Genomic DNA, 26289 nt, shown 5'->3' on the forward strand with positions numbered 1-26289 from the left:
TTTCCAGTCTATATCTACGGAATTACATTGCACTGGTGATACTGTTATGCATGTGATATTGGTATTTGTTTGATATCGAGAAGTATCGACAAAATGGTATGATATTGTGGCAAACCATGCGAAAATACGTATGTTCTTGTAACACCATAGTCTGGAGATGGGTGTAGAAAAGCAAGCAAGCAGGCAGGTCAGGACCAGAAAGAGTAATGTCTTTGTTCCGAGATGGGGCTTGCCCATCCTTTGTACATTGGATCAGAGAATTCGAGAAAGCTTATGGCTTATGACAATTTGGCTCATGGCTGCCCCCTGTGTGGGTGAATTGTGAACTAATACGCAGTGTGCGTTGAGCTGCCTCTGAGACCGCATGGATCACATGTACACTCTGTGGAAATTTGAGAAGATTCAGTACAACAAATGTTTGTACTGGGCATATTGATAGCATTCTCCAGGGATGTGGGGTCGTCCATGACCGGCTGGTCTCTCTCCCTGGTTGACACGCTCTTCCGCATCTGCTGTCATGGGCGACGTTTACGGTGGTAGTCTCCTCTGTCACGCGCTGCACAGCATGACGTGCGTTGTATTTGACGATCTGTAGATCACTTTTGCAGAGTTTAACTGTCAGTGCAATATGGCGATTTGTACAAAATAGTTTTTTGCTGCTGAAAGTCTTGTCTGCATAAAAAAAGGCGGGAGTGCTTGCACACCGGCAGCATCAGTAATTTGGTGGGTTTCATTCACAAGACATCCTTTGTGAGGGGGCATAAGAGCCTCTATATAGCAGTGATAGCGTTTGCGTTTTGGAGGTTTTTGTTGAAAGCAGGATTTTCCGGGAAGGGTAACACGTGATTGGATGGGGTGCCTCGTTAGGACCATCAGGAAGAATGCAATGGGTGTTATTGTGGGCTATTTTCCTGAACAGGCCCTGTTAGGAAAAGAGTTTCCACTCAGACAAGATGGGACATCACAAAGCTTCAACAAAAGCGATCGTTATCTATTTCTGCTGTACTTTACAATTTTTGAGATGTCAGCTTGGCTCTTAATTTACACAGGCATGTGACGTCCATATAACATAACCTTTTAAATGGTGAGCCACCACTCAAACATCTCACAGTGATGCATCAGTCAAGCTGGGCAGGTATACATGCGTGCACGGCTAGACAAAGCTCACATGTCCCATTAGGATCTGTAGGAACAATGCAGCCTGTGCTAGTCTGGGAAGCACTGGAACAGATTTCTATAGAGCGACCTGTGACATCAGCATCCACAGTTCTTGAAACAGCGATGGCAAACATCTGCATGCAGCCCAGAAGGTTTGGCTCTCATTTACTTGGATATGTGACGTTAGTATAGCACTAGAAGAACTTTAACTGTATATCTGAAAATAGACGTGACTTTCACCTGCTGGCTGTAGGCGATAGCAGTGTGAGGGCAGCATTTGTCACTTTGTGGGGGCTGCTGTTGCTTCCCGACTTCTGGCAGTGTGTGCGGAGTCAGCAGCATCAGTGTTGGGCATCAGGTGGTGAGATGCGTTTTTTACTAGCCATCTTTTGTTAAAACTATATTCCATCGATTTCGCCTATCAATAAGATGCTGGGAATTAAAAAAAAGCAACCCCATACATATGAAGGATATCGATTTAAATAATTTCCATAAATTTTTTGTATCAACATGGTGTTAATGGTACAATACTCAAGGGGAGGGTGTGGGTGGGTGGGTGAAATGGAGCAGAGCAGCAGGTTAAGTGCACAACACTAGGTTAATTTGCATAATCTTTATGTAAAACGCGGTACCTACAATAGTTTAAGAGGGTGGGGGGGGGGGGGAGGGGGCAAAGAAGAGTGCGCCAGAAATAGCGTTGAAAATCGTGTGGAATTCGAAAAGTGTCCCAGAAAATGGTGGGAGAACATATCTAATAACTTAATATGGTTTCAAAGGCGGCACAAAATTTTAAGGTGATGGAGGTGACATGGAAAGCCGCTTAACAGAACAATAGGTTAAGTGCTGACATTTGATTAAGACATCCAGAGTGCAAACATTTGGTTATGAAGAATGAGATTTTCACTCTGCAGCGGAGTGTGCGCTGATATGAAACTTCCTGGCAGATTAAAACTGTGTGCCCGACCGAGACTCGAAAGCGGGACCTGTGCCTTTCGCGGGAAAGTGCTCTACATCTGAGCTACCGAAGCACGACTCACGCCCGGTACTCACAGCTTTACTTCTGCCAGTATCTCGTCTCCTACCTTCCAAACACTACAGAAGCTCTCCTGCGAAACTTGTAGAACTAGCACTCCTGAAAGAAAGGATACTGCGGAGACATGGCTTAGCCACAGCCTGGGGGATGTTTCCAGAATGAGATTTTCACTCTGCAGCAGAGTGTGCGCTGATATGAAACTTCCTGGCAGATTAAAACTGTATGCCCGACCGAGACTCGAACTCGGGACCTTTGCCTTTGCCCGCGAAAAGCAAAGGTCCCAAGTTCGAGTCTCGATCGGGCACGGGGCACAGTTTTAATCTGTCAGGAAGTTTCATATCAGCTTACACTTCGCTTGAGTTTAAATCTCATTCTGGAAACATCCCCCGGGCTGTGGCTAAGCCATGTCTCCGCAGTATCCTTTCTTTCAGGAGTGTTAGTTCTGCAAGTTTCACAGGAGAGCTTCTGTAAAGTTTGGAAGGTAGGAGACGAGATACGGTCAGAAGTAAAGCTGTGAGTACCGTGCGTGAGTCGTGCTTCAGTAGCTCAGATGGTAGAGCACTTGCCCGCGAAAGGCATAGGTCCCGAGTTAGAGTCTCGGTCGGGCACACAGTTTTAATCTGCCAGGAAATTTCATATCAGCGCACACTCAGCTAGAAGTGAAAATCTCATTCTGGAAACATCCCCCAGGCTGTGGCTAAGCCATGTCTCCGCAGTATTCATTCTTTCAGGAGTGCTAGTTTTGCAAGTTTCGCAGGAGAGCTTGTGTAAAGTTTGGAAGGTAGGAGACGAGATATTGGCAGAAGTAAAGCTGTGAGTACCGGGCGTGAGTCGTGCTTCGGTAGCTCAGATGTTTGAGCACTTGCCCGCGAAAGGCAAAGGTCCCGAGTTCGAGTCTCGGTCGGGCACACAGTTTTAATCTGCCAGGAAGTTTCATTAGGTTTTGCAACATGTTCGCCCCATGTAATTACTTCTTAAAAGACCTACATCTTTCAAACAGCTGAGGATGATGAGCAAGAGATTTCCAACCCCTGCAAACTAATTTTTTTATAAATAAACAATTGACCCTTGAATTTCTTGCTATGAGTGCTTTCCTCTCCACCATAGAGTCACCAGTTTCCATATATTCCATACATTGCCTTGAATCCCATAATTGTTTAAATAAACAATATGCTACACATTGCCTAAATTGCTTAAACAATATTCCATACACTACAATCGAGTTCCCTCCAATGACCGATGAACTGAGTCTTTTTCCCACTAATTTCTGGGAGGGAGTGTGGGAGACAAGGGAGTTTACCAGAAAAGGAGACGTTAATTAACTGATGAATTTAATTAAACATTCGATCTAATTGATAAGAGTGAGAAGGGCTATTCCAATAACTCAGACCTGAAAATGTACCTGTAGCAGCGAGGGGGGGAGGTTTCAGACGTGGGAGGGAAGTGGGGGGAGGATGGTGGGGAAGAATAGGTTAAGTGCCTGTCAATCAAAAGGAAGGAACCTTTTAGCAGAACAATAGTTTAAGGACCTGTCAATCACAGGAAAATAATAGGTTAGGTATCTGTCAATCAAAGGAGAACAATTGGTTTGCCTCTGAGTGCATACCTGCCCCTGAGATAGGCATCCCGCACTAATAAAATGTGCTCATACAGACTTTGTTCCACTACTGATAACTATTCTGTAGATTACGCAGCCTCTTATACAATACACCCTCACTCCGTTTCCAGTCGGTTCACCACTTTCAGTTTCTGGGGTAATTTAGTGACACATTGATCAAGTCCCCCCCCCCCCCATGAACCATGGACCTTGCCGTTGGTGGGGAGGCTTGCGTGCCTCAGCGATACAGATAGCCGTACCGTAGGTGCAACCACAACGGAGGGGTATCTGTTGAGAGGCCAGACAAACGTGTGGTTCCTGAAGAGGGGCAGCAGCCTTTTCAGTAGTTGCAAGGGCAACAGTCTGGATGATTGACTGATCTGGCCTTGTAACAATAACCAAAACGGCCTTGCTGTGCTGGTACTGCGAACGGCTGAAAGCAAGGGGAAACTACAACCGTAATTTTTCCCGAGGGCATGCAGCTTTACTGTATGATTACATGATGATGGTGTCCTCTTGGGTAAAATATTCCGGAGGTAAAATAGTCCCCCATTCGGATCTCCGGGCAGGGACTACTCAAGAGGATGTCGTTATCAGGAGAAAGAAAACTGGCGTTCTACGGATCGGAGCGTGGAATGTCAGATCCCTTAATCGGGCAGGTAGGTTAGAAAATTTAAAAAGGGAAATGGATAGGTTGAAGTTAGATATAGTGGGAATTAGTGAAGTTCGGTGGCAGGAGGAACAAGACTTCTGGTCAGGTGACTACAGGGTTATAAACACAAAATCAAATAGGGGTAATGCAGGAGTAGGTTTAATAATGAATAGGAAAATAGGACTGCGGGTAAGCTACTACAAACAGCATAGTGAACGCATTATTGTGGCCAAGATAGATACGAAGCCCACACCTACTACAGTAGTACAAGTTTATATGCCAACTAGCTCTGCAGATGACGAAGAAATTGAAGAAGTGTATGATGAAATAAAAGAAATTATCCACATTGTGAAGGGAGACGAAAATTTAATAGTCATGGGTGACTGGAATTCGAGTGTAGGAAAAGGGAGAGAAGGAAACATAGTAGGTGAATATGGATTGGGGGACAGAAATGAAAGAGGAAGCCGCCTGGTAGAATTTTGCACAGAGCACAACATAATCATAACTAACACTTGGTTTAAGAATCATGAAAGAAGGTTGTATACATGGAAGAACCCTGGAGATACTAAAAGGTATCAGATAGATTATATAATGGTAAGACAGAGATTTAGGAACCAGGTTTTAAATTGTAAGACATTTCCAGGGGCAGATGTGGACTCTGACCACAATCTATTGGTTATGACCTGTAGATTAAAACTGAAGAAACTGCAAAAAGGTGGGAATTTAAGGAGATGGGACCTGGATAAACTAAAAGAACCAGAGGTTGTACAGAGATTCAGGGAGAGCGTAAGGGAGCAATTGACAGGAATGGGGGAAATAAATACAGTAGAAGAAGAATGGGTAGCTTTGAGGGATGAAGTAGTGAAGGCAGCAGAGGATCAAGTAGGTAAAAAGAGGAGGGCTAGTAGAAATCCTTGGGTAACAGAAGAAATATTGAATTTAATTGATGAAAGGAGAAAATATAAAAATGCAGTAAGTGAAACAGGCAAAAAGGAATACAAACGACTCAAAAAGGAGATCGACAGGAAGTGCAAAATTGCTAAGCAGGGATGGCTAGAGGACAAATGTAAGGATGTAGAGGCTTATCTCACTAGGGGTAAGATAGATACTGCCTACAGGAAAATTAAAGAGACCTTTGAAGATAAGAGAACGACTTGTATGAATATCAAGAGCTCAGATGGAAACCCAGTTCTAAGCAAAGAAGGGAAAGCAGAAAGGTGGAAGGAGTATATAGAGGGTCTATACAAGGGCGATGTACTTGAGGACAATATTATGGAAATGGAAGAGGATGTAGATGAAGATGAAATGCGAGGTACGATACTGCGTGAAGAGTTTGAGAGAGCACTGAAAGACCTGAGTCGAAACAAGGCCCCCGGAGTAGACAATATTCCATTGGAACTACTGACGGCCGTGGGAGAGCCAGTCCTGACAAAACTCTACCATACTGTGAGCAAGATGTATGAAACAGGCGAAATACCCTCAGACTTCAAGAAGAATATAATAATTCCAATCCCAAAGAAAGCAGGTGTTGACAGATGTGAAAATTACCGAACTATCAGCTTAATAAGTCACAGCTGCAAAATACTAACACGAATTCTTTACAGACGAATGGAAAAACTAGTAGAAGCCAACCTCGGGGAAGATCAGTTTGGATTCCGTAGAAACACTGGAACACGTGAGGCAATACTGACCTTACGACTTATCTTAGAAGAAAGATTAAGGAAAGGCAAACCTACGTTTCTAGCATTTGTAGACTTAGAGAAAGCTTTTGACAATGTTGACTGGAATACTCTCTTTCAAATTCTAAAGGTGGCAGGGGTAAAATAGAGGGAGCGAAAGGCTATTTACAATTTGTACAGAAACCAGATGGCAGTTATAAGAGTCGAGGGACATGAAAGGGAAGCAGTGGTTGGGAAGGGAGTAAGACAGGGTTGTAGCCTCTCCCCGATGTTGTTTAATCTGTATATTGAGCAAGCAGTAAAGGAAACAAAAGAAAAATTCGGAGTAGGTATTAAAATTCATGGAGAAGAAATAAAAACTTTGAGGTTCGCCGATGACTTTGTAATTCTGTCAGAGACAGCAAAGGACTTGGAAGAGCAGTTGAATGGAATGGACAGTGTCTTGAAAGGAGGATATAAGATGAACATCAACAAAAGCAAAACAAGGATAATGGAATGTAGTCTAATTATGTCGGGTGATGCTGAGGGAATTAGATTAGGAAATGAGGCACTTAAAGTAGTAAAGGAGTTTTGCTATTTGGGGAGCAAAATAACTGATGATGGTCGAAGTAGAGAGGATATAAAATGTAGGCTGGCAATGGCAAGGAAAGCGTTTCTGAAGAAGAGAAATTTGTTAACATCCAGTATTGATTTAAGTGTCAGGAAGTCATTTCTGAAAGTATTCGTATGGAGTGTAGCCATGTATGGAAGTGAAACATGGACGATAAATAGTTTGGACAAGAAGAGAATAGAAGCTTTCGAAATGTGGTGCTACAGAAGAATGCTGAAGATTAGATGGGTAGATCACATAACTAATGAGGAAGTATTGAATAGGATTGGGGAGAAGAGAAGTTTGTGGCACAACTTGACCAGAAGAAGGGATCGATTGGTAGGACATGTTCTGAGGCATCAAGGGATCACCAATTTAGTATTGGAGGGCAGCGTGGAGGGTAAAAATCGTAGAGGGAGACCAAGAGATGAATACACTAAGCAGATTCAGAAGGATGTAGGTTGCAGTAGGTACTGGGAGATGAAAAAGCTTGCACAGGATAGAGTAGCATGGAGAGCTGCATCAAACCAGTCTCAGGACTGAAGACCACAACAACAACAACAACATTGATCAAGTACATAAACAAAGCTACTGATATGAGGAAAACGCTGATATGTATGCAACTCACACCTAACATACAGGTAACGTGGGTATGGTCTTAACTGACAAAGGGTACCAGGGAAACTACTGTAGTTGTAGTAATCTGCAACAAGCCTATGGTAGTTTTACAACTCTGTCAAAAAGAGATGAGCATCTGAATACAACAAGTAGTTAGAGCACGCCTGAGGGAAACGACCGAATCAAGTACTTGGCTGTAAAACATTTCGTCTCTGGTCTTTTATACCTTTCATTTATTTGTGAAATTACTTCGTATTTTACGATTATCAGTTGTGGAGTTCTTTTACTACCCTCAGTTAAACTCTCAACATTCTTTGCCTGTGTGCTTTGTTAATTTTGATGTTACATGATAAATTTAACCACGTAATTGCGCACGTGGTCGTGCTCTCTATCAGGTGTGCATTTGAATCTCCAAACTTCACAGTAGTTCTCCTACACACCTCACGAAAAGTTTGAAAGATAGAATAGGATGTACTGCCATAACTGGAGATGTGATTAGCGGCTCGCATGTCATGCTGGGCAGCTCAGTCGGTTCATCACTTTTCAGCGAAAGGCGAAAGTCCGACGTTCAGGTACCAGTTCGGCCTACAGTTTCAATCTGGCAGGCAGTTTCACCTTTCAAAACCTCTGTGAACCTATTTGTCTCAAGGGAATTAATTTGAAACTGAAAATTTCGTCATTTCTCAGTCAACATTATTAACGGCAGATATAACATATTTTCGAATTTGACTACCTTTCAGACCTTTGTGAAACTGTTACTTCCGAATGAATGAAGATACTCACGAAAAAATGCGCCGTTTTCGATCTGACACATCATTTTTTCAGAAAAATCATCAAATTAATAATCAGTGACATCAAAACCACTACATACCAACTTTTTGTTTCAATCTGAGTTATTTATTTTTTATTTTCGTTCGCACATTTAACAAAATGGGTTACTTTGTTACATCCTGTGTCTCACTAATGCCGTAAGCACCTTGCTCGATTGAAAAAGAGATATCATATTAACGCTACATATATGCTTATGGGTTACGAAATCCTCCATAAAAGTTTTTGTCTTTAATGTAGCACCGTATAGAAGTAAAATGTCGACGAGAAACAATACAGACCAGATAAGAACACAAGCTTTTCAAATATGGGGCTACAGCAGAACGCCGAAGACTAAATGCATAGATGAGTTGTCCGATGAACACGTACTCCATCGAACTGTAGAAGAAAGAACTTCGTGGCAAACGGCCACTAACAGAAGAGATAGATTGATAGAACGTAAAGGAATAGCTAACTGATGTCTCAAGCAAGTCGAAGGACTTAAAAGCAGTAGCTGAGAAGGTTATAAGACGGGTTGCACCCTATCCTCAGGCCCGGATCTCGGGGAGGGCAAACTGCGGTATCTGCCCCGCCAAGGGGCGCGAAATTCACACTCTTGAAGAGAAACACCTTGTTTCACAAAGCGCTTAGCATGCAGTGTACAGTGGTCTATCGATTATTCATACTATTTTGAAACCCATCCCTTTTTGTTTTTGACTATTTTTCAACACATTCTAAGTTGGTTTCTTAACGAATCGTAAGTTGATTTTTGAATGCTTGCATATAGTACGTCCTGTCTCTGCCAGGGGAATCTCCGTCTCATCTGGAAATAAAAAACTTTCGTGCAGACAAAACGGGACTGGACTGTACGAACTGAGCAGAATAAACCGGAATGGATGAATGCCAATCGGTTAGTTTATGTGGTTGACTGTGTGTGCGAATAATAAGCGTTGTTATAATTATTTGCGAAATCCGTAGTTGCAGATTACCACAGTAGAAGTAAACGACCAACAGGAACAACGGGTAAGAATGACTAGATATTATGTTGTCCGTGTATCCAAGAATATCAAATTTTGACAGAAAATTTTTGCCATGTCGCTACACTACAAAGGGCCAGTTGTACAGTCTCGGGTTAGCAGCCACTTAATTCTTCTCTCGGAACAGCGCGGAGAACGGGTTGTGCGAATACGTAACAACACGTAACCGGAGAATAAACGCGAGATAACTAAACCAGTGATTCGGGCAGGGTTAGTGAAGTTAACCGGGGAATAATTTTTAAGAATGGCAGTGATAGTTGAGGAGTTAGTGACAACAAGGTTGTTTTCTTGGAACGAGTAAGCATAAAAAACGAGGACATCGCACAAATTATGTGGAAGAATATGACGATTCCAAATTTATATAGCAATTTCTTGTTACTACATCTACTTTTGGATCTAATGCTTGAGAAACTGGACAATACGAGTGAAATGGAAAACTATTTCCTAACCTAAAACTTTTTGCTCATAGTAGGCGTAATACGCATTTGATATTGGTACTTCATGAATTACATTCTTTCGTGTAATTTATGTAAATGAGGTAGATAAAAATGACCATTTGTGCTAAAGGGAGTTCCGCTTATTTGACATGTGTTGCAATATTAGAAACCGCTACTTCGTTTTATCTGTCGGACAGTGACAAAACAGACGTAATCAAATCGAGAAATTACACCAGTCTTTCAGTATTAGACAAATATATTTCGATTTTTCATGTCGCAAAACGTTTGACGAACTATTATGAGGTAATAGATTCTTTCGCAGAAAGGAAATTACTTCGTGTAAAGGAGTAGCAAGATTAGAGAGGGAAAAACTCTCGGACCTCAGGATTCAAAAAATGTGTACTGTCTAGCTTGCCTCTGTCTTTACTGGTTCTACGTTTTCTATATAGAATTTTTGTCAGGCAAAAGATATACTAGCTAATAATCAATAAGAAGAGCATATTTTTTGAAGAGTTATTATTGTCCCGGTCACAAATAATCACACCCAGTACAAATTATGAGTCTGTTTAAGGGGGATTGGGTGTCAAACCGGCCGATTGGGAGCAGCAGAGACAACGCAGGACATAAGGCTGTTGGCTTCTCTTATAAAATACACACGCTCGAATTTCACAGAGCCAAATACAGTGACGTATGGTAGAGAATTCTGTGAGACTGCAATTTGACATCCTTAAAACCAAATAACGTCTTACATTTTCTCGAACATGGAAGTTTTGTATATCAAACTCTTCAGAAAGATGTGCGCTACAAAATGAACACTTTTTAAAAAATCGATTTTTTTAAAAAAATTTTACGTCCCATCTCAAACGCTCAAGGGTAAGGGGGGCGGGTCGCCACTATCAAGTTTTTGCCCCGATTGGGAAACATCGTAGATCCGGGGCTGCCTATCCCCGATGATATTCAGTGTCTGTGAAGGAAACCAAGGATAGTTTTGTGAGGGGAATTAAATGACAGCGAGAAGAAATAAAAATCTTGAGTTTTTATGCGTATAGACTGGGACGATCGTGAGGATTTGGATCGAGGAGGGAAGAGTGCCAGGGTAATCCGTGCAGTTGTGTGAAGCGCTGTTTCAAGGTGGCGTAGAGGCTAACGCACCTGCCTGATAGGCAGAAGACCTGGGTTGGATTCCCAGCCTTGGCAAAAATTTTCGCTCGCTGCTTCAGACTGTATACATAAAGTCATATCTGTATGAGACCAGTAAAATCTCTGAAATTGTGTCAGTTCATTTGAAGAACCTTGTGTGTGTATTAATAGTTACCTGTCTTGACAGCACTTGGTTCAATTACAATTCACAATGCTACCAGTTTCCCGTTCTTCCATCATTAGATCTTGTAAAACAAAAGGATTATATAATAAAGTGCGAATAAGACGGAAAATTACTAATGAGGTGCTGAAGCTGATCTGCGACTCGTATAAAGACTTCATGTCATCGATTTTAAATCTGTGTGGTTTGTCGGTGGAATTGTAATTCCGTTTCAGATGTCAAAGTACTTGGAAGAACAGCTGAACGGAATGAACAGTCTCTTGAAAATAGATTGTAAGTGATGAGACACTATATGAAAGTATTTTATGTGTTATTTGGGCATCAAGATGAATGACCAGGTGCGGTTGCGCGGTTCCTTTTGTCCTTTTACCTGCACCTACCGGTGAACTCGTAGCGGCGGATCGCCGGTAGGAAAGCCGAGCAGGAACCTACCGTACTGCTACTCGCACCAGGCTGCACACAACGGAACTATTCTAAGATTCGGGAAAAGGTCTTAATTTTGAACGAAAGGTGGAAATAGTGGCAAAAATTCGGTATATTCTGAACTCGAGAATTACAGGTTGACTGCCAAGCCCGTGCTAATCCTAACAGAGTCATGCACAAACCCTTTCATCCACTTTAGCAAATTTGTGGTAACGTATTTCCCGAAATCTGAACAGCTACTAAGCACGGATTGTTGTTAAAGGAAAATGCTCGTCATACTATTACGTTTATCAGTGTCTAATGCATTCAAGTTTTTAGTCACCGATCTGCTTAAAACGCCAAGCAACTATACTGTCTTTCCTCATATACAAAATTACTTATGAAATCCGTACTTTCTAAAAACCACACCGGAATAAATATGCCTTCGCTTTAAAGCAATTTTGGAACATGTAGCACAACTGAAACTGGCAAACAATAACTTCCTTCGGAGCTCATACTACACACGATCGCGCCATTGAAAGGCTGGGGTTCGACTTCTTAGACTGCTGTAAGCATTCTCTGCCTCCAAGAGAAAAGACGCGCGAAGAACACTCCGTTCTGATTGGTCAGTTTCCTTTAAGGCCAATAGAAAAACATTATTCTCCCGCGTTACTCAGCTTTCCTATTACCAAAAACTTAATTAGCATATTATGATACAAAGTTTCTCGCGGTAGTTCGTACAGCGTTTATCAATAGAGCAACGATCTACATATTTACCTTAGACCACATTCACGAATCTTTCACACGACTAAAAACATACACAAAACTGTACAAACATAAATAAAGAAAAAAATCCTTCCAAAAATAAACAGAACAATCCACAAAAACGTTTTCTTGACCAGTTTTTTGTATGTCTCTGTGCACTACTGTACTCTGGTAGATGAAAATTGCAACTACGTACTCGATTGAACCTGCTTCAGGCCATCTGTCACTGTGCAAGCATGGGTCACTCTGCTGATAACACAGTCTCTACACAGCAGCGATATAAGGCACCACGCCTCACAGGGCCAAATTCGAGATGACATAAAATGTAGATTGGTTACAAGACGGAAAATATTTATGAAGAAAGGAGAATTGTGAACATGTTAAATTATATTACAGGACGATAGGTATTTCTGTTAAAGAAAAACGAAACATGGACGATAACAACCGGAGACAAGAACAGAGTACAAACTTTTGAAATGTGGCGCTGGAGGAGTTTGCTGAAGACTGGATGGGTAGATCTGATTATCAGTAAGCAATTATTGAATCGAATTTGGGAGCAAAAGTTGACTAAAATGTGAGATCTGCTGATAGGATACGTCGCGTGGCGTCACGGAATCCTCAGTTTTGTAACGGAGGGAAGTGTATGGGGTGACATTTGTAGAGGGGGACCAGTGTCGCTGTGAAGAAATTTGCAAAGAAATGACTATTATGGAGAGCGACCGCTTCGTTATGCAGACCACAACAACATAGTAGAACTAAACTTAGGAAAAACTGGCAACAGTTACACACGCTAACGTCCGAGTAGAGGTTACTGCGAGAGCAATGAAGATAACAAATATGACTAGAGACACAGTACCGTTAAATTTCTCCCTGAGCTTTCGGGCCACCTCTCCTAGTGGCCCTTTGGGAAGATGCTCATTCGTGTAGTGGAAAACGAAGAAGTGGGCTGGGGCTGTCGACTTGGAGCTGTGTATTTTGGCCACTCGCACAACGTGGTATGTGAACATCAGGTCCCCTAGAAGCTGAAAAAAAGAAACCTTAATTTAGGACAAAGCTGAAAGCGAAAGAAAATGTTCTATTGACCGTTTTGAACAATTATGATCTGTAACAACAGCTTAGTTCTCGAAGACACTTGGATTCTACCGCCAGAAGCTTTAGGATAGTTGATGCCGCTACTACGGTTGCAATTTACCATTAGCGGTTCCCCAGGTATCAGCTCTAGGTCCACCACTCTTCTCATTGTACCTTGGTGATTTGTCTAGAGTCTTTTCCCGCTCTGACGATCGCTGTTTATTTCTTAAAGCTCAGTGGCTGAGTGCTCAAGTACCAGGCTATGGATCCAAAGACACGTTCATTCCCTACCAATCCTTATCACTTCTTTCTCCTCTGGAACTGTTTGTTGAAGAGAAAAATGCCCAGTTACATTCTGATTCAGAGTCGACTGCAAACAAGAGATTCACCAACAGCTCGCTGGGTAAGTCAGTTCACTGGTCGGAGTAAGATAATGGCACAACACCTCCAATAGAATCGTACCTAGTAACACACTGTGGTATTCTTTATGCCCAGGCGAAGCTACTTTCGTCCAGATGCAACTATGGGTTCATTGATTGCTCTGGGAGAAGAATCATCAAACTAGAACACATCAAATATTAGCTCACTTAGTAACATTAATGTATAAACGATTTACTCAATTTAAAGATTGCAAGAGCAGAGGATAATTTACAACTGTCATCGACCAGAAAACTTTTCTCTACAAGTTTCTCGGAAACTTAAACTACTGTTCGGTCTTAGACGAAGCTGTATACTGCTGTAGCTTAGGTCTCCAACTGGGCAGAGTTCTTCATAGCTCGGTTCCATATTAGCCTAAGTGCAAGAGCGCTGCAGTTCTGAGGAAGAGGCGTGACCTCCAGGAGCGCCTCCTATAGGTGATTGTGGGTTACAATGAGCCCTCGCTAATGTTTACGGTATCGACTCATGTTGCTGACTTCGGTGTGGCACCAGTGAAAGCAAATAAAGACATTTTACTTCTTGCGGGTATGTAGTTCAGTAGTAAGCACACATAATAAAATTATTCGCTGATATAGAGGTGTACAGGATGTGTGATTCAGTAAACAGAGCAGCAACCTCTCTTGGAAAGAATGGCTCTAACTCGTCGGAAGAAGTTTGGATGATGAGGGTTACGTCATTTTTTGCTGATCCTGTGGTGTCACCGCCAGACACCACACTTGCTAGGTGGTAGCCTTTAAATCGGCCGCGGTCCGTTAGTATACGTCGGACCCGCGTGTCGCCACTATCAGTGATTGCAGACCGAGCGCCGCCACACGGCAGGTCTAGAGAGACTTCCTAGCACTCGCCCCAGTTGTACAACCGACTTTGCTAGCGATGGTTCACTGACAAAATACGCTCTCATTTGCCGAGACGATAGTTTAGCATAACCTTCAGCTACGTCATTTGCTACGACCTAGCAAGGCGCCATATTCAGTTACCATTGATATTGTGAATCATGTACCGTCAAGAGCGACGTTCATCATTAATGGATTAAAGTTAAGTATTCCACCAGCTACGTCCGTTTTTCTAAATTCTAATTTCCTTGTCATGTTACAGACCTCACGCCAGCCTGCGTGAGCTAACGCGTGCATTTCGGCCTCCTTTCGTAAAACGGTGTTGACTCTCTTGCCAACCACAACAGATCCAACTCTATGCCTGAGTTCAGACATCGTTGTGACTGGCTATTACCGTGCCAGACCCACAGCGCCACACGACCAGATGTTTTCAGAGGTTGGCGGATCTGCAGAACATGCTGGCCAATGTGATAATCCAAATCCTCTATTTCGATGAAGGTCAGGGTAGCACAACCAGCAAGCAGTCTTCCTATGAGACAGAGGACATCTCCAAAACGGAGCACAGTTACCAGGCTTCACACATCACACTTTTTCCCGAATCACTCTCTAACAAACTGGTGGTGATCCTGTTTAGTACCAGTAGCACCACATACCATTATATCCAGGTGTTGGGCCCCTATGACGATGACTAGTGTAACTTGGTATTGTTCATGCTCCACGCAGACTGCACCTGTGGATCTGTGTATCATGATGCCGTACGTAGATGCACGGCGCTCTAGACAGCGTCACACTGTCTGTGCGGAGACTTGTCTTATTGGCAGTAAGCCAATTTCGTGACTCATGGTCACTCTAATCCTGTATGACCGAGTGAACATCATGCCTGCCCTCTCAGGCGCCAGTCGTGTGGGGCCACTGACGTCCTGCGTCAAGTTGAGTAGGGTCTTTCTGAACCCAGTGATCCCATATCTCCTGTCATGGATTCACAGTCAACATGAACACCAATACTGTGAAATGATAAATATCTGGGTGTGACTATTCGAAATGATCTCAAATGGAACGATCAGATTACACAAGTAACGGGCAAGGCGAACTCTAAATTGCGGTTTACTGGTAGAATCCTGAAGCGATGCAGTCCTTCAACAAAGAAAATTGCTTACAATAGTTCGTCCACTCTTAGAGTATTGTTTGTCTGTATGGGACCCTTACCAGTTGGGTCTGATTCAAGAGATTGAGAAGATCCAAAGAAGAGCCGCAAGATTCGTGATTGGTTCATTTAGCCATCGCGAGAGCGTTACAAATCTCATAGAAAGTTTGAAGTGGGACACAATTAGACGACGCGGTAAGCGGAAGGGGCTGCTCACTAAATTCCAAAATCCGATCTTCGCCGAGAATGCAGAGCATATATTATTACCACCAACTATCAAATCACGCAATGATTACCATTCAAAGATAAGGGAAATTAGAACTCGCACTGAGGCGTTCAGTTGTTTTTCCCTCGTGCGACCCGTGAGTGGAACAGAAGGGGGGGGGGGGGGGGGGGGGAATATGACTTTGGTGCGAATAGTGCACTCCGCCACACACCGATTGGTGGCTAGCGAAGTATATATGTAGATGTAGATAAATTTCAATCACAATAGGTTACAATAATGCTGCTGTCGAATTGGAATACGTGCTAGTAGACATTTTTGCCTTGTGCATGGGGCATACCACAATCTGCTCCAAAAGAATCAACATTCAAATAAAGATTCTGGAGAAAAGTCCATTGGGTACTGTTACCTTATACAGGTGGCATTCAATAAGTAATGCAAGACAATTACTCCTGAATGCAGGGTGGTTTGGTTGAGGATTCCTACACACTACATTATTTATTACTCTTCTAGTTAAAAAATCTCCATTCAGCGTGACGGCGTCACGACACCTTACTGGGACTCTATGGCCGCATGGTAACACTCTACGGGTCGACGCAGAAGCCAATGTCTTCCTGCATCAGTGACTTCCCCATCATTCACGTAGTGCATGCATTCCGTGGAGTGCATTCTTCATTGAGCCAGACAGATGGAAGTCGAAAGTAGCGAGATCTGGGTAGGAGGGTGGATGAGGAAGAACAGTCCAATAAAGTTTTGTGAGCACTAGTAACAGAGACATCTAGTTGAGCAGCGAGATGTTTGATTATGATTGCAGGAGTTACAGCTGTGTGTGTGACAGGCCAGCACGAGGAAGATCGCTACCTTGCTGCGATGATGACAGACGCTTCGCCAAACAACTCACCATGGTTTCGTTCACTGCCAGGTCTCCATAGACATTCTGCGAGCGCCTATGTGTATCTGCCCAATGACAGTTCCTGCTTGGGACGCTCCTTTGTTACAGACGTCATTTTGAGGGCTACGTATGGCGCCGCCACCAGTCAGAACTTCTTGAACCTATAAGGGCTGAAGCGGGAATATTCTACGATGTGGCACAAAAAATTCCGCATTTTATTCAATCGGAATTGGACAAGAAAAAAAGTGTTGCATTACGTATTGATCGCTCCTCGAATATACAGTCTAGATGGCATTAGTTCCATCTATTTTGTGCAGTCGCGTAGAAGTGTTAATTCTTTGCAAGCGTGTATTCCATTTCCTGCAGTTTGAGGCCTGTTGCATCTCACCTTAATAATGTTGCAAAGCTAATGGTCAGCAGTGGACTTAGCACGGCACTAAATCAAGCCATGTAAAAATAGTACAACCTGGAGCTTCTCTGATCTCTAATGATACACGTCATACTGTTACATTATCCGAGGTACACTTGATTATAATAGTGGGTGATCTCTTGATGGTTCAGATGCCTCTAAGCACTATGGGACTTGACATCTGAGGTCATCAGTCCCCTAGACTTAGAACTACTTAAACCTAACCTAAGGACATCACACACCTCCATGCCCGAGGCAGGATTCGAACCTGCGACCGCAGCAACCACGTGTTTCCTGACTGAGGCGCCTAGAACCGCTCGGTTACAACGGCCGGCAATCTCTTGAAAATTATATAAATGCAGCTTGTAACAAATTGTCAGTGTATCTCGATACAGAACAGAAATCTTTACAATTGTGGAACTCTCCTGCCCCTAATTCTCTCCAGTGAGTGGAACAAAGAGGGAGATGGCATACCATGCACTGTTGGAGACATCTCACCTGAGCCTACTTACAATTACGAATTATGAGACATCGATTAAACAAAGCTCATCATGCAGCTGTAGAACAGGATGGGCTATACTACAAACATTACAACAGGAGGCAAATTTTAACACATAAACTGAATTAACACATTCTGCATTTAAGATTATAACGCAACAGGGTGTTAATATTAACAGCTGGTTCACATGAGACCAAGTATAAATTAAAAATAAAAGTTACAAACTGCTAACAAGAAGCTACCATGGTGTAGAGACGAGCTAGAGAGTGTGCCATCCCTGCCACAAACTTTTCTTCATAAGTGGCGGAATAAAGACTGCAAATAAGTTAAAGAGACTGTCAAAGGCAGTATTGACAAACAAACATTGAAATATAAGTGTGGTGAAACATTAGTCGTTAAAAGAACCAACGTGTTTATATGTAATTGAAATAAAAGCACTGACAGTGTAAAATTATTATTGTGATTGTTCTTGTCCGTCTGATGAAGAAGTACACTTCTTTTATCTCGTTTCATGGAAGTAGGTCTCAATCGCCGCCATTGGTGACGAAATCGGTATAAACGCTGCCTGTGTGCTCTCGTCTGAGAATGTAAGTGTAATTTATGTTACCTTTCATTTACCCACAAAGTCATTTTCTGCTTTCCCATCCAATCATATCAATTGATTATCGGATTGGCCGTTTGCTTGCAGTATTGATTAGTCAGTGGTGGTTAGACGCCTAACAGTAAATATAAATTCGTATTACACTGCCGTAATAACCTTGAGAGCTGAGTATAAATATTACTTATATCTGCAAGATTAAAGTGTACGTAATTAAAAGTATTTTTTTGTTCAGAGAGAGAAAACTAGAGCATTGCTCAAAGTCACTGACAAGGATTAACTTTCTTGGCGGCCTACGGTCGCATTTCCATTCATTACGTAAAGCTTATTATTAGCAAATGCAAATTAGTGACCGTGAATGTTTGTATCAGCCACTGCCAAAGATACGTTCAAAATAGCCGGGACACAAAAATTAATATCATATCCAAGTGTGCTTGCTTGTGATTTATCTTTTCGCTTCGTTAGAAGCCACTTCGGGCTCACGGTCGATTACTGCCTTATCGCAAGCGCAGCGACTGCCAAATTATCAGCAATAACAATTTCTAACGCTATCGCCATAATTTGAAGCGAGCGCGAATTTCAGTTCTGCTAATGCGCTACACGCACAAAAAATCAAATACACTACTGGCCATTAAAATTGCTGTAACACGAAGATGCTGTGATATGCAAATGATTCGCTTTTCAGAGCTTTCACACAAGGTTGGCGCCGGTGGCGACACCTACAACGTGCTGACATGAGGAAAGCTTCCAACCGATTTCTCATAAACAGCAGTTGACCGGCGTTGCCTGGTGAAACGTTGTTGTGATGCCTCGTGTAGGGAGGAGAAATGCGTACCATCACGTTTCCGACTTTGATAAAGGTCGGATTGTAGCCTATCGCAATTGTGGTTTCTCGTATCGCGACATTGCTGCTCGCGTTGGTCGAGATTCAATGACTGTTAGCAGAATATGGAATCGGTGGGTTCATGAGGGTAATACGGAACGCCGTGCTGGATACCAACGGCCTCGTATCTCTATCAGTCGAGAAGACAGGCATCTTATCGGCATGGCTCTAACGGACCGTGCAGCCACGTCTCGATCCCTGAGTCAACAGATGGGGACATTCGCAAGACAACAACCATCTGCACGAACAGTTCGACGACGTTTGCAGCAGCATGGAATATCAGCTCGGAGACCATGGCTGCGGTTACCCTTGACGCTGCATCACAGACACGAGAGCCTGCGATTGTGCACTCAACGACGAACCTGGGTGCACGAATGGCAAAACGTCAGTTTTACGGATGAATCCAGGTTCTGTTTACTGCATCATGATGGTCGCATCCGAGTTTGGCGACAACACGGTGAACGCACATTAGAAGCGTGTATTCGTCATCGCCATACTGGCGTATCACCCGGCGTGATGGTATAGGGTGGCATTGGTTACACGTCTCGGTTACCTCTTGTTCGCATTGACGGCACTCTGAACAGAGGACGTTACATTTCAGATGTGTTACGACCCGTGGCTCTACCCTTCATTCGATCCCTGCGAAACCCTACATTTCAGCAGGATAATGCGCGACCGCATGTTGCAGGTCCTGTACGGGCCTTTCTGGATACAGAAAATGTTCGACTGCTGCCCTGGCCAGCAGATTCTCCAGATCTCTCACCAACTGAAAACGTCTGATCAATGGCGTCCGAGCAACTGGCTCGTCACAATACGCCAGTCACTACTCTTGTTCTCGCTTCCAACGCCCGGGTTCCCGGGTTCGATTCCCAGCGGGGTCAGGGATTTTCTCTGCCTCGTGATGACTGGGTGTTGTGTGATGTCCTTAGGTTAGTTAGGTTTAAGTAGTTCTAAGTTCTAGGGGACTGATGACCATAGATGTTAAGTCCCACAGTGCTCAGAGCCATTTGAACCATTTGAACTTTTCTTGTGGTATCGTGTTGAAACTGCATGGGCAGCTGTTCCTGTACACGCCATCCAAGCTCTGTTTGACTCAATGTCCGGCAAATCATAGCCGTTATTACGACCAGAGGTGGTTATTCTGGGTACTGATTTCTCAGGTTGTGGTATCGTGTTGAAACTGCATGGGCAGCTGTTCCTGTACACGCCATCCAAGCTCTGCTTGACTCAATGCCCGGCAAATCATAGCCGTTATTACGGCCAGAGGTGGTTGTTCTGGGTACTGATTTCTCAGGATCTGTGCACCCAAATTGCGTGAAAATGTAATCACATGTCAGTTTTAGTATAATATATTTGTCCAATGAATACCCGTTTATCATCTGCATTTCTTCTTGGTGCAGCAATTTTAATGGCCAGTAGTGTAAAAGGTAGGGAGAGGCTGGTATAAGAGAGAAAGAGGGAAATACTAGCGATGTGGAGCAACAGTGGAGCGTGGAGGTGTGTTATCAATCAACCACAATATTATTGCACCTAGAAGGGAGAGCGCATTGGTCGGCTTATCATGACTTTTTATCGCGATAGGAAACACTTGACAGTGTATGCACCGTTGTCTTGATATCTTCCACACTGTGATTCGTTTTCCTTAACCATGGCTGTATTTGTTTGCTGTATCGTCACGGCATGTTTGTGCTAACCGCCACGCCAGACCAAGTGCAGTAATATCGTGGTCGGGCAGTACGTACAGCCTGCAGGCCAGGGACGGTCATGGCATGCCTTAATTCGCACGTGCAGTGCGTGCGGGCGGCGTTCGGGCAAAGATCTGGCGTGCCACTCGGCTTTGCTCGGTCTTTCTCGGAAGTAACTAGGACGTTTCAGTTAGCATTGTGGTGTGGCATTTCTCGATTGACATAGCTGTCCAAGGTCGAGAGAATCGTAGGATCAGCGCTGTTTATCCTTCACTATTTATTAGTGGTATGAAGCACTTTCACAGGTCCAGTGGCCGTTAGCACCAAAAGAGGCAATGAAGCTATCTGTCGTCTCAATCCTGTAAAATGAATGGGACTGACAGAAGAGAGGAATGAGCTGAATTATCATAATTGGCAGGTACTACATATTTGCTATCTAACAACACTATAATATCATGCAGAAGAAAGATTTAGTTGAAAATGAAATGTCAAAAAATTACAAAAATCGAGAGACGAGTTTCATTGTTCTGTACATCAAGAAGCACTTTAGCTAAATTTTAAGGCTTGGAGCAAATGAAGAAATTGATGGTACGCACAGTAAAATTTCTGAAGTCGGATGCATGATTCCATTGTCGTCAGTTGCAATAATTTTCAGTGGAACGAGTTTCCGATTTCGAACTCGCTGTCGTTCAATTTATGAAGGAAAGTAGACTGCAGGAATGAAAATTAGAACATCCCGAATGGATTGCACAGACTTCGCATCTTATGTGGAGTTGAGTGCACACTACCCACAGTAAGACACTTAAAGGTAATTTGTTTCTGATTTGATGAGGAAGCATTTAAAAAGAAAATCGCGTTGTAGGAGAGACACGTCTGACAAAGGCAGTTAAGTCTAGTTCCCTAACTTCAGGGTTAAAGGAAAGGTGATGTTTGAGGAATTCACTATGACCTTGAGAGAAATATAAGGATAGGTTTCTAAACATTTTGAAGACACTGTCAATCTGCTTTCAAGATGTTTTCGGGACGGTTTGCCATTTCAGTTGAAAGCGCCCCTGTGCATGTGCAAATGTACCTGTTTGATGTGCACGTAATTCCTAATTAAAAGACAAATATCTTTAAGGTTAAAACTGTCTAGGATGTGTACACTTCTTTCCTCAGGTAGAATTTCTGCGTTTCCATAATGAGGTTGCAAAAATGCTACAATATTTTGATCAACGTTTGTGTGGGAAAGATGTTTCTTCGATTGCAGAACTAAATAAGTCACGATTGCGTGGCAACGTTAGTGTGACAATCTTTGAAATTGTTTGTGTATGTTCGTATGCCGACATTTTCTATCAGAAAATTATTTTATGTCTAGTAACTAAATAACACTGAAAATTTGTTTTGTTTTTGAATATGTTGTTGAGAAATGTGAAATATGAAACCAAGTACTGTGCAGTGCAACTGCACTGCTATACAAATGTAAAGGATGTTGTGTGCAACATTGGCTCGGTTTCAGATAGTGCAGTCATGACCTAAGTCATGACATAATAAACTAAAGCTAAATCACAGTAAGACTCAGTTTTTACAGTTTCTAACACACAATTCAACAAAACCTGACGTTTTCAAAATGGTTCAAATGGCTCTGAGCACTATGGTCATCAGTCCCCTAGAACTTAGAACTACTTAAACCTAACTAACCTAAGGACATCACACCCAGTCATCACGAGGCAGAGAACTGACGTTTTAATTTCACAGAATGGGCATATGATTAGCGAAACTGAACAGTTCCAATTTCTATGTGTAATCGCCCGACACAAAAATTAGTGTACTTTGCTTATTTTCATTCGCTTATGTCGTGTGGTATTATATTTTGGGGTAACTCTTCCCATTCTAAAAGGATATATTTGGTTCAGAAATGGGCGGTTCAGAGAATAAGTGGTGTAAGTTCATGAACTTCTTGTCGAAGTCTGTTCAAGAGTCTGGGTATTTTCACATTGGCCTCTCACTATGTATATATTCCTTACTGTCATTTCTTGTTAACAGTATTACCTTATTCCCAAGAATAAGCAGCTTTCACTTTGTTAATACTTGGCAGAAATCAAATATGCATTTGGATCGAACTTCCTTAACTCTTGTGCAGAAATATGTGCAATATACTGCTGCATCCATTTTCAATAAGCTACCACTAGAATTTAAATCGAAACTGAAGAGTTTACTCATGGGTCACTCCTTCTATTCTATCGAGGAGTTCCTTCAAAAATTAAGCTGATTCCTATTGTGTTGTTGATTGCGTTTACTTAATCTTATGGCTCGACTTTTTTTTGGGTTCATAAAAATTTTATTTTTATCTGTTATTACTTTAATGTTGTAATTTCATGTACTGACACGTTCCATGACCTTGGAGATTTTCTTCTCAATTTGGTCCTACGGAACTTGACGTGTAAATAAACAAATAAATAAAAGAACAGACGTCAGGCATTCATATAAGGGTCTAAGTTCAAACATCGATGCACAGTCCCCATTTTTGGGTCTCTGCCATTTATTAAGATTTACTGACTTTCATAGCGGTCAGGGCTCGTCGTCTACAAAACAGTCGCTGTACAAACTCGAGCGATCGATCGATGAGAGGATATGGAACAAAACAGTCTAGTGAACTTATGTCCGGAAATGCATAGTTTCCATGCTAAAGACCATTTTTTAATCTTACTTCGCTAGAGAGACTGCCGTCTAATACATGCTGTACCATGCAGCCACAGTTACGGTATGCATGGTTTCATCCTACAGGGTTGTACTGTTCCTCATACGTCATGCCATAGCGCCCTCTCCTGGCGTAGTAATTGCTAATGTTGTGTCCGATTCACATCTCTTGCTGACTTACCTTGTAGCGGATGTGATACAGCGTTGTACACTGTGTTCCTTACTCGAAATGAGAGCTTGCCGATATGGTGTTTACTTATGGAAATGGTTGGCGGGTAGCAAGGTTGTATCAGGAGACCTATGCCCGCCGACAACAACCACAGCGTTCTGAATTTGCAACAGTGTTTCGCTGTTTGTCTGGGTCAGGGTCGTTTCGGGAAGCAGGAAATCACGAAGGACGTACCAGAAATGTTGGACAGCAGACTTGGAGGAAAGTTTGATTAACACTGTGGAAGGCGACCGCCATATAAGTACCAGACAGTTGGCTCGCCAGTACAGGGTAAGCCAGGCGACCGTGTCCAACACTCCATGACAATTGTTGCTACCTTCATCATTAGTAACGTGTGCAGGGTTTACTAAGAACAGACTTTCCACATTCTGTAACTGGTTTCTTCACCAGGCAATCGCGATTCCGGGACTTGCGTCATCCATCCTATTCACAGATGAGGGTACTTTTACGTGGAGTGCTATCGTCAACTTTCATAATAGCCATCTGTGGGATAGTATGCAGAGTCTCCATGGTATGATGACAGCGAATCATCAACATAGGTGGAGTCTTAATGATAACTGGTGACCTTATTTTGGGGCCAGCCTGCCTCAAAATGGTTCAAATAGCTCTGAGCACTATGGGACTTAACTTCTGAGGTCATCAGTCCCTTAGAACTTAGAATTACTTAAACGTAGCTAACCTAAGGACATCACACACATCCATGCCCGAGGCAGGATTCGAACCTGCGACCGTAGCGGTCGCGCGGTTCCGGACTGTAGCGCCTAGAATCGCTCGGTCACCCCGGCCGGCCCAGCCTTCCTTTCATGTCGCCTAACATCCCGGCACTATCAGCGTTTCTTGCGGGTGCCTTAACTGCTGGAAGAAGTGCCATTGATGATACGAAGAGATATATGGCTGCTAGATGATGGTGCTCCAGCCCACTTCGCCGTTAACGTCCGGACGCATCTCAATCGTGTCTTCACTGGTCGCTGGATCGGACGAGGGGGTCCAGTTACATGGCCTGCTCGTTCATTGGATCTCAACCCGTGCGATTTCTGGTTATGGGGCCATCTCATGAGTATCGTGTATGCAGAGCCCATTCCAGATGTGGACACACTGGAGCAGCGTATTCATGCCACTTTTGACACTGTTCGGATGCATCCTGGCGGATGTGAAGGTGTGAGACAGAACACGCTACGGCGCATACACGCATGAGTTGAGGCACATGGAAACAATTTTCAACACGTACTGTAACTATGGCTGCGCGGTACAGCGCGCGTTAGACCGCGAGCGCAGTCTCTGTAACGATGAATGAATGGTCTCTAGCATGGACACGATGCATTTCCGGACATAAGTTCATTAGAGCTTTTTTGTTGTGTATCCTCTTATCATGGATCAATTCCTAGAGTTTGTACACAGTGGAAAAAAAATCACCCTGTCTATTTCAACATTCTAATCTATTATTAGTATCTAATGATGCAGCTACAGGAAACATAGTTATGTAGTACTTCTACTATTTGATATTAGATGTATTACAAATTAAAATATGAATTCTCCGTCCACGAACGGCACCTGTTCCTCGTTCCTCTACCCACTAAAGAACCATAAAGAATGCAAAGGAAGTTACAACAGCTGGTAGATTCAGTCAATAAGCGTGTGAAATGAAGGTAGTTCCTGAACACAAATGGAAATTCCTGGTGGGAGGGGGGAATGGTACGTCCTTTCCGCGAAACACTATTGTGGATATTTAGAGAAATGACATTTTCAGCTTACTGCAGAATGATCCTACTGCCGCCAATGTTCATTTCGTATAACGGTCGTGGATACAAGATAAGAGAAATTAGGGCTCATGGGGACATAAGGACAGTCGTTTTCTAAGACGCTCCATTTTCAAATGGAACGGGAAAGGAAATAACTAGTTATGACACAGGGTACATTCTGCGATACACCATTTCGTAGATGTAGAATAATTAGTGTTGGAAAGGCATCATATGATAATTAATCTGGCTCAAAGTTACTCCTGTACTGAGGGGCTAATGATATTTAATTGATATCTCATTGTTGCCTCGTGGGGTCATAGAAAGTATATATGTGTGTGTGTGAAATTTTATGGGACTTAACTGCAAAGGTCATCAGTCCCTAAGCTTACACACTACTTAACCTAAATTATCCTAAGGACAAACACACACACACCCATGACCGAGGAAGGACTCGAACCTCCGCCGGGACCAGCCTCACAGTCCATGACTGCAGCGCCTCAGACCGCTCGGCTAATCCCGCGCGGTAAGGAAAGTTTATTTGTTTTAATACCAGCGAACGTGACAATGTTTAGCAATTGCTAAATATAAACTTCTTCCCCTCCGTTTGTCCATATCTCTTCCTCCTCCTTCTCCCTGTCATCACCCTCCACCCACTCCCTGTACAACCCACACTCTCTCTATTCGTCTCCTCCCTCATTTTTCTGTCCATACGCTCCTTTCCTTTCCTTAAATCCATTGCCTCACTCCTTCACTGTCCATCTCCCGTATGCATTCTTCTAGACTTATAAATGACAGTAACTGAGAAATCCTTATTCGTTTTGCTTCCAAACGCTGTCTACACTCGTCGAGTATGTAGCTGGCCTACAATACGC

The 26289-nt window shown here is 43.0% G+C and overlaps 1 protein-coding gene across 3 annotated transcripts in view; it reads right to left on the minus strand.

The window, feature by feature from the left end:
- LOC126424769 (esterase FE4-like) overlaps positions 1 to 26289 on the minus strand; it is a 298792-nt gene that overhangs the window by 15302 nt on the left and 257201 nt on the right. For all 3 annotated transcript variants that reach the window (XM_050087521.1, XM_050087520.1, XM_050087519.1), the window contains one exon: positions 12952 to 13117. In XM_050087521.1, the coding sequence (XP_049943478.1) occupies positions 12952 to 13117 (166 nt within the window). The remainder of the gene's footprint in view (positions 1 to 12951; positions 13118 to 26289) is intronic.

Source organism: Schistocerca serialis, chromosome 10, assembly GCF_023864345.2.
Source record: "Schistocerca serialis cubense isolate TAMUIC-IGC-003099 chromosome 10, iqSchSeri2.2, whole genome shotgun sequence".
Lineage (NCBI taxonomy): Eukaryota > Metazoa > Arthropoda > Insecta > Orthoptera > Acrididae > Schistocerca > Schistocerca serialis.